At 41.0% G+C, this 10,131-nt stretch overlaps 2 protein-coding genes across 2 annotated transcripts; both read left to right on the forward strand.

Annotated features, from left to right (window-relative positions):
• Positions 1–647: 647 nt before the first annotated feature.
• On the forward strand, positions 648–962 carry Smp_097670 (hypothetical protein; the record flags this gene model as incomplete). Its single annotated transcript, XM_018790892.1, has 1 exon — positions 648–962. One exon carries the CDS (start codon positions 648–650, stop codon positions 960–962), a length of 315 nt encoding a protein of 104 aa, XP_018645906.1.
• Positions 963–1,152: 190 nt separating this feature from the next.
• Positions 1,153–1,548, forward strand: Smp_097680 (hypothetical protein; the record flags this gene model as incomplete). The annotated part of the gene is made up of 1 exon (XM_018790893.1): positions 1,153–1,548. One exon carries the CDS (start codon positions 1,153–1,155, stop codon positions 1,546–1,548), a length of 396 nt encoding a protein of 131 aa, XP_018645907.1.
• Positions 1,549–10,131: the final 8,583 nt, after the last annotated feature.

A 10,131-nucleotide genomic window follows, 5' to 3' on the forward strand; every position in this document is an offset into this window, starting at 1 on the left:
TGAAAAGGCACAGCCCTAGCTAAATCATCCCTTGTCAGGTCACTAAATATCAATTGGTTCAATGATCCTCGTCAAGATCAAGGACAACCAACACGCATCAGTTAATTGCGCTTCATGAACTGGCCAATTCGGAGTGGTCGCACTATGTTCCTTGTACCTATTCATACTAATATATTTCCATAACAACGTCGCTTGCTTTGTATGGCTACCAAAGTAGCCATGGTACCTGAATACGACGAAAGGGCAATCCAAGTTAGGTACAATCGGTGTGACTTTTATATGGGCTCAAAACTGATAGCTCTATTTTGAACGTAGATTTAATTTCGATTGTAGTCATCATTTCACCCCGTTCTTATAATATTGCTGCATTGGTCATATACCACATAATAATAATATATTTCTGCAACGGCAGGTACACGCCATTTTTACAGGCATGATCTACAAGTCACAACATTTACTGGTTCACAGTAAGCATCCCAAGCAGGGTTGTTTGGTAAATATAATCTACATGTCAGACTCAATCCAAACAGAAAGTTCGGAGGATGAATGCGATTTGTCGCCGTTAGAGATAATCACTGTTGTGACTACGGCAGTCCAACTCCGAGAATTTGATCGAGTTGTGATTTACCTAACTAGAGCATCGTTTCATGAGGCACAATATCAAACCTGAGGAAATTCGCTGTCGAGATTTATGCTCTGTCCTCTCTCCTTCAGTAGTCAAAGAAGTTCGTGACTTGATTTTAAGTCCCCCAACACCACAACCATACACCATTTTAGGACTAGAGAAAGTGAACAGTTTACCTCTATCAGACAATAAAAGAGTTCGAAGACTTATCCATGGAGAAACAATAGGTGAAATGTCATCATCACAGTTTTTACGTCACCTCCAATTCTTGGTGGGTGACAACACAGTGGGTGAAGTGGTTCTAAAACAAAGAAGGATACAAGCTCTACCATGCTAAATCCAACACCGTTTTGATGTACAAGGCCCTGAAACCTCACTCAGAGAGTTTTGCAGGTACACTAACGAAAAGAGGTCTCCCAATCACATCACTTACGTTAAATCATACACAAAAAGAAGAATAATTATAAGACCAGGTCACAACGGAACTCGTTGTGATTGTTGAAAGTCTCACAGAGGTTGCTACCAAAATGCAAACGGATCACAGAAACATAACAGGCCACCACAGAGACCTAGATTCAAGATACAGAACAGTCCAAAAAAGTCCAGCGAACCTGTTAGTATCACCGGAATTCGGTTGTCAACTCAACCAAGCACAGTCGGCCATAGGCCTGGCCGAAACAGACTCCCGAGGATATGGGGAACGGCTAACTCCTCTTCAGCTCGCGACAACTAAGGAGAGGTGCCTTAACAGTCACTTGTTTGATTCTAGAGACAGAAATTCAGGCTTGAAAGTTTTGGTGGATACCGGTGCTGATCTTAATATCATTCCTCTGAATAAAACTGAGCTGGGTCGAGAAACTTCCCCAGTTATACTTCAAGCCGACAACAAAACTAAAATCACGGCTTTCCACAGAATACGTTGACGCTGAACCTATGTTTTGGGAAGAAATTCCCCTGGGTTTTCACCGTAGCCGATTTATATCTAGCAATCATGGGAATGGACATTTTAGAGATATGCATTTTCAGTCAACACAAAAAGACTTTTGACACCGAAAGAAACTTCAAGGTACATACAAAACAAAGAAAGCCACATCACTTGTCTAAATTTGATGCAAACTCCTCTAATAGCAACTGCGAAATCCCAGGATATACTCGCAGAATCTCCAGACCTAGCTAAGAAGAATCCTCATTCTTCCAAAATTAAGTGAAAGATAAGTAATACAGTCAAAACTGAAAGCGCACTTGTGTTTCTAGGTCTAGTAGACTATCACTGGATGAGCTTAAAATAACTCGGGCCGAATTCGACTACATGCTACAGCTGGGTACTATCTGTCCGTCTGATGGCCAATGGGCATCTCCTTTACATATAGTCTCAAGAAAAAATGAAAGTGATTGTCGATCTCTCGAGGATTATAGGTCTCTCAACTGTCAAATAATACCAAATTGGTACCCAATATACCACCTCTCAAGATTTAAAAATAAAAACCTATTCACTACTAGTCTGGTTTCTTCTGTCGGAAGGACGAAGGGTACTCACAGGCACGAAACTCGCATAGGCTCCCAATCGTTTCACACAGGTCATCTATGTTGGCGATCTACAGCCCCACCGTCATTTGAAGGACCTAGCTGTAGATTTACTTCCAAACATTTATAGACAGTAGTGACATTCACTGGCGTTATGTCTATCAAGGCTTCTTTAGATTCGACATCCGATTGACTAATGCTTCGCCTTCCAGTGAAGTATCAAAAACACTATCCAGAAGGACGTGATTTTCCAAAGTTCCTTTGACAGCATAAGGTTTAACGGGAATAACATTCAAATGAACCTTCGATGAGTTCCAATTTCAGGCTAAATTAACTACATGGTTACTAGTACCATCACTATGTAAAAATGTGTGATGTTGAGTTTTTCAGTTTTCATTGTCACACTTTAAGCACTACCTACATGACCTGGCTATGTGACACTTTCTAAAACAAAGATAAAACAGACCTCATCTTCTTTCTTCCTATCTCATTACAGTAACCTTCATTTTCGATAGCTCCATACTATGTCACTTTGTGAACACTTTAACAAAACTTGTAACTTACAAAATTGGTGAAGTTAGAAAAATCCCTTTAAAGGAAAGATCAAAGATAAATTCACACCAATATATCAAACCTAATAATTGAGTAACTCCTTATATTGGCATAAATGAGATCTTTTTATGCTGCTGTCAATCTGCAAGATCTTCGTGTTCAAAAATGACCCACTGAAGTTGAATGTTAAGACTCTGTTGAACCGTAAACACATTGTATGCAACCTGATTGGTCGGTTGTGATTGTCAGAGGATTTACTTTTGAGTCAATTACAGCGAACTTATCTAGTTGGACGCTACAAACCTATAACCAACGAACTTGTATGCAGTGGTCACCTACATTGTTCTCATCCAAACAAAATGACGTAAAAAACAGGTGAAAAATTAAGTTGACAGGTAGTGGAAAACTCTCAGTATATAGTTTGCAAAGATAAAAATATTGCTTTAGAAAATTGGTTATTGTACACTCAACATCTTTTGTGTCTTCTCCCTTGAAGTGGCGCGTTCTGCACACAAGTGTTGGATTTCAATTTTTGGTTGGTTGTGCCCGAATTCGGTAAATAATCTATTGATAAATGTGACTGAATAATTGTTTTTTTCATACATATTTAATTTTTCCTTCAGTTTGCGGAATCTATGGTATAGTTTAGAAGCCAGTGCAATAGAGCGCATGTATACATATATAAATCATTCCGGTTGTGTGGTTCGAAAAATTTCTTTTTTGATCATTATGGTGTAAAGTTGAGGGCTTCTATTATTTCACTGGGTAATAAGTATATTAACGTGAAAGTGGCTTTGTTTTGTTAATCGACGTGCTACTGATATATTTCTAATCGCGGTTGCTTGTCCGAAATTTCAAACGAGACCACGCTCTTTATTTCAGCCAACAATTGAGTTGTATGTATGTATGCGCTTGGTGAGACTATTTATGAACGACCTTTGAGTGATGCTAAAATAACTTTGGAATATCCACCAACTTACTTGGGTTAAATGAGAGTTATAGGTTAGTGTGAGGAGTTAGAGTTAGGATTTACGGTTGATTATTAGGATTAAGAGTTGGATTTAATGTTACCATCACGAACTGACATCAGCTCTGATGTCAAAATGATATCTAGCCAAATAAATGAACTAACCTCCCGCCAACATCCAAGACCTAATATCATAAATTTAATTGCTCCAAACATAAATTATAGTTTCGCCCATGTTTGGGAATTTCATACAATTCCTGTCAGTCAGAATGAGGTAGATCCCAGTCTGCTATCCAATATCGTTGCCACAAACTTGGATAAATTAGTTGATTTCTTTGTGCTCGTTTTTTGTTTTGGTACGGTCCCAGGAATTCGGTTATGTCCAATGAGTGGTATTCCAGCCACTTAACCACTAATTCTAGTCACTGTGATATTTATTTGTGGTTTTGTTTATCTTGTAGTTAAGTGAAAGCGTTTGACTCAGGGTGGTGGGGTTTCTGGATACCAGCAACCATCAAGTCACCGGTCAGGAGGTTGGTTGGTAACTCGAGTATTAAGAGGTGATTATTTCACGAATAAATAAATAGTTTTAATAATTGATGTGTAAGAAAATGGAACTGAAATTACAGGAGAGAAACACAGATGATCATAGGAGAAGTAGTAAGTAGTTACGGGTTATGCGGTCATGATAACCGTGGTAATTTATGAGACATGTATCAGACAGTGCCGCTTGAAGAGGAGGATGGTAATCCATAAGTGAGTGCGTTTTTGTCAAGTCTCCTGTTGAATCTATCCACTAAGGGGGCTGTGTTCATTTCGGCTGGAAGAAAATTTGATTTGCAATCCTGCGAATGTTGCCTGGAGAAGCGTGATGATGTCCTGGTAATATCCTGTCATCGGGTGGTTCGATGTACTTCGAAGGGGCACAGATATATATGCGCCGCACAACTCTCATTTGGTTTGTGTGAGGGCTGTGATACTGCCCAGGTGCCCAAACTGAAGCAGGTGGTTTTCTTAGGGGGCTACACCCGGAGCCTTTGTCCTAAAGGTTTGATCCACAAGGCAGTAGAGCATCGTGAGGAGATGCAGTCCTATGGTAGCAGGTGACCAACGATTGAATCATACGCCAATTGTTCCCTCAGGATACTAGAGCCCATGTGCACCATCGGTTCGGAATCAGGGTTTTCCTACTCCCCTAGGTGGACTCGCCGTGTCCACCAACCCGGTTAAAGCGCCGGACATTCGCTTTTCCTCCTCTCAATTTCGTAAACAACACCCCCGGCCACGAGACGACAGTGAGTAGGACTTCCCTGGCAGAGGCTATATACGCGTGGCCATGTGAAAGCATTTCGAGAGAGAGCGGACTCTCTCCACTCTCGGCCGTACCAGGGCATTTGGGGGCACGACGTAATTCATATGTATACCACTATAAGATTCCCTCTTATCTTCTTGTAGCCCAGTGAGAATAATCTCAGGTACTAGAATCTGTCGTAATATATATGTTATAGCCCTACCACAAACATGACTGTCCATCTTTGTACTTCGTCAAGAGATTTATGTCTCTTGAAGAAGTGGGGCGCTACTACATCGTGGAATTCTAGGTAAGGACGTGCTTACGTTTTAAAGTGTTAGGAACAAGTCTGGGATGATTGCGCCAAGTTGTTCACACATGATGTTTATTTATTTATCCGAACAGGTAAGCATTAGTTCAAGGGGACACCAAATACTTATGCGCCACACAATAACAAAGAGATATGGAATGTAAAGTACATAAAATGATATAAAAGAAAAAACAACCAACAGTCAGCTACAACGTAGGACCAGGCACATTTATGCGTCGGTCCAAGTTGCCACACCATTATCAAAAGTTGAACACCAAATTCATATAAAGATATGATACAGAGAGAAAGAATTAGTTCGTAGAAAGAAAGGTATGAAGCAATTTCAATCTCACGGTTTAAGGGAAGACGAATAGTGTATACACCTACGTCACTGTGATCGAGTCCGAGCCATGTCACCCAAAGTCTACAACTATTGGTTACGATAGTCACGCGGGCCCCAACCAAGTAGTCTGCATGTATCAACATGACTCAAACCAAAAGTTAGTGACTTCAAGGACTGGTGCCACATTTTGGTTTGGCCGCCCCCAACTTTCTTCCAACTATTCCCAACACTAGTCAGCATTGCGCACTGTGGTAATCGGTGTTCAGACATACGTAACACGTGGCCTAACCAAAAACAACATCAACTGATTTACCATCACTCCCTAACACCCTGCGTCTAACCTCACTATTACTTACCTGAAGATCCCAGAAGATGCGAGCAATATTTCTAAGGCATCTGTGGTCAAATACTGGTAACTTACGAATATCTCCTGCTCCTAATGGCCACGTTTCGCAGTCATAAAGTAGAACAGAGCGAACTGCTGCACAGTATACTCGTCCCTTAATTGGTAGACGGATATCTCACCTTCCCCATATGTGACGTAAGATGGCAAAAGCCAAACGAGCTTTTTGAATCCGTGCTGAGATTTCGTCAGACACCAACCCATTAGGGCTAGTCATACTTCCAAGTTAAGTGAGGTTGTCGACGCATTCAACCACTTCACTCTCAATCCTTAGTTCAGGTGTTGACGCAGGTCAGTTCTGAAGCACCAACTTGCATTTACAGGGAGAGGAACGCATCCCAAACATCCTGACATTGTTGTGCAGTACTATCAAAAGACTGCATTTTATCAGCAACTTTACCAAACAGGACTGTCATCTGCGTATTCTAAGTCGATAAGTGGACCTCCTGGTAGGAGATCGATTACTGAAAATTCAGTCGATGAGAACGTTATTCCCAGCTCTAGGTCTATGATGGAATCGAACAAAAATAGGGATAGTGGACAACCCTGTCGGACACCACTTGAGGATGCGAAATCAGATGACAGTTCACCATAAGCTCTCACTCGACTGGTAGTGTTCGAGTAAAGAGCCTTCACAAGGTTTATGCACTTCTATGGTACACCTTTTAATGACAGACACTGCCACAGAACCTCTCGGTCAAGAAAAACTATCATGTCTGTGTTCTAAAACCTGACGAATAGTGAATATGTGGTCGATACAGCCACGACTAGGTCTGAAACCAGCCATATTTTCTTGTGTTTGCAGTTCACGAGTCTTTGTCAAGCGTCCGAGAATGACTGAGGCTAGTATTTTAGATGCTCCATCTTTTTTCGTTGCTCCACTGCCTTGTGGACTAGACTTCTGGTTCGAAGACTGGAAGAGTGGCCTTCTAAGAAAACCACTTGCTTTAGTTTGTGCGCCCGGGCAATACTCCAGCCCCCTTACAAATCGAATGATTTGTGTGGCACGTCTGTGTTTGGTACCTCCTTGTACCAATGTTTATGTGCTTTAATAAAGAGACAAATAAATAAGCTAAGAAACGTTCTCGTTCCTCCAAAGTATTTCGTTTGTGATCACGTCAAGCATGACTGTACCGTGGTCACTATTTCCTATTGGGAAGCGGATATGAAGATCTCCAACTAAAAGCGGATTATCTATTGGTAAATCATCTAAGTCTGAATGTTTTCCGTCTCTGTCCCATCTCGTGGCACCACCCACACATTTAGTCAGTCCCGAACTCCTGATGGCTGTGGCAAGCCGCTGACGGAACCGCCCTGTAGGGGTTGTGTCGTGCTTACTGATATTTAGGGATAAAGTGTTGAAGCCTCCAACTCATAGTATTTGGTCAAAATCCAGGTGTGGTAAGTCTAGTACCGTCTGTATTATCTCATCATTTTGGATGTTAGTACCTGTGGCCAGCCGGAACACTCCTCAAAGCAAGCATTTTGTGACGTTCACATTGAAGCACCATCAGCACGATTATACTACCTCGGTTATTTCAGTGCTGTGTGTTGTCACAGCTTTGATGTTGCTGTTAATGTATATTACCACTCCACCTGTTTTGTGTAACATATCGTATCGGAAAAGTATCATGTCTTGCAAGCTCACTTCTTCATCAGTGACGTAGCATAATAGCCATGTTTCAGTGAGGACTATGATCTTCAGTCATAACTGAAAGCAAATGTCTCTGATTTGGCTTAGTTTACCCTCTTAGTCCTCTTACGTTGCTGTGGAGGCTCTTGGTTTGTCTTATCGCCTGGTGCTCTACAACAGCATCTATCTTCTGGTTTTTAAACGAATTGTTGTTCCAAGTGTGCTGGCGAGTTCCATGCGAACTGGTTGCTGTAGGCTTTTTTGCCTGTAGAGCATATTCCATTAGCGAGACCGTGGCCTTTGTGTCATGTACCGTGGGTTGTTTATCATGGTCGACTGACACTACGGTGTTTGATTGGGCTTTTCTGTTGTTATATTATCGATCTAGGTCTAGTTTCACAACATCTGAAGTAACTGGAGAGGTCACTTCTTGAGCTGTACCAAGTCTGAAGGGCTTCAGTTAAGTCCCCTCGGTTTCTGGAATTCACAACCATGAGACGCCGAGACTTAATGGTCGTGAGGTGTTACTGACGAGGCAGCCTGGAGACGCCGATTATCGTAGTGCTGTGAAGGTTCGTGCCGCGTGGTAGCCAACGCCAGTTGCACATCGTGCTTGTGAGCTTCATCCCGACTACCACTTACTAGCTCAGAGGCTCCGTGGACCATCATTCTGGGTGATTCTTAGGTGTTTAGTGATTCGGCTACATCTCTTACGGCCCACAGTTTCTCATGTCTAACCCTGATTTGAAAAGATCAATCAACCAATGGTCACTGGAATAACAGCAGATATTTTTCTGTAACGTGTGCTGGATCTAAAGTTACCATCAGTGGCGGGGACTTACCATTTTCTACGTGTTGGCCATGATACAGGCAGCATAGCTTAGCTAAAGTGGTACTCTTTCACATCATTGTGCATTATTTATCCCACTGTTCTTTATTACAGGTCGCCCTACTGTCGAATAAGCTACTCTCTGACACTGGGATACCAAACATAATCAGGAACTTTTGTCTAGCATCTTTGTCCCTCCCTCTTTTATTAGTTCTGTTGGTGTTCTTTCTCTACATTGTGAGCAAGTGTACCAGGACTATGGACAGGGGTGACTTAGCACAAACCCACAGTATTGCCTAGGTACTGCTGTATCATAGTAACAGTGAACCCGACCACTTCAGAAATTACATTCAAATGTCAAGTCACTGGTTTTAACGGGCTACGGGTTCGCGGTACAATCATTGTTTTTGTGCTGTTTCTCTTCAGTAGTAGTTGGCAATGCTAGCAATTTAGAACGCCCTTTTTCCCTATTTCTGTTTTGCTTGATAGTCTTACTAGAAGTAGGGATCAAGGTAGAAGTGTGATCCTGATTACTTAGTGAGAAGTCCAGTTTCGTCGTTTATGTTGAGTCGTCCATATTGTACACATTACCTGAAGACATTTTCTGGTGTCTTCTTGAGCTTTCTTATGATCTTGTTGCCAGGAAAGAGGATTTTTGGCTTATAAATAACATATAAATTAAAACTTCCTCTACTAGTCGTCATTGTAGTTATAATATGAGCACTAGTGAAAACCTTCACTATGCATGCTATTTAATAGATTAAAATGTAAAATTTGGGACAACTGGAAGAGGAAGTATGTGAGACGAAAGTCTAGAACGAGGAAAATATTAGAGATATGTGAATGTATTCTACCAAAGAACAAAACCTGAGAGACACGTAAAATCGCAATGTTACTTTTGACCGTTTTAGTAAGCAATTACTCATGGATCCAGTAACTTATCCACAAGTCCTATGTTTGCAAAAAAATGGATGTGTTTTTGTCGCAGTTGAAGCGACTAGGAAGAGGGCAGTTGATCGAGATAGCTAGACCTGTCGCTTAGTGGTTCAATCTTGGTATTATTATAGTCAATTTTGTTGTTATGGTTGTCTACCAGCAAGACGAAGACTCAGTGCGTATACTTAGAAGCGCTTAAATATTCCAATGTGGTATTGGAAAGGTGAATATTTCCAGTTATTGGTGAGAAATCAAAGAGAACACGTCAAACTCGAAGGGCTCACAATTATCAAACTGTTAGCGCTCAAAACGCCGAAGGTTTCGCTAGTTTTTCACAAAAATAAGGGATAGTTTATCACCCATCATTTGAAAATGGTATATTCTGGTTTAATTACACCTTACATAATTCTCTACATTAGTACGAGGCATTTGGTGTCAAAAGTCATCTTTCATCCACATAATCTCAACGTTAGAGGAAAGTGCTGTAAATATGAGTAATTTGGAAAAGTTGATGATTTAATCCTACAAAACAAATTTCTTCAGTATGAAAGTTTTGTCTAATTCCCAACCCATTTCTCTAGCAAGTGCATAAACAAACATGATGAAATACAAATCAGGACATAATTATTCTCTGAATCATTTGGTTAGTCTCTAGGTTTCTAATCCGTCTATACGATAGATTCACAATTTTAGGCTTTTTATTTCTCAGTAGATCACA

This window comes from Schistosoma mansoni (assembly GCF_000237925.1).
Source record: "Schistosoma mansoni, WGS project CABG00000000 data, supercontig 0013, strain Puerto Rico, whole genome shotgun sequence".
Lineage (NCBI taxonomy): Eukaryota > Metazoa > Platyhelminthes > Trematoda > Strigeidida > Schistosomatidae > Schistosoma > Schistosoma mansoni.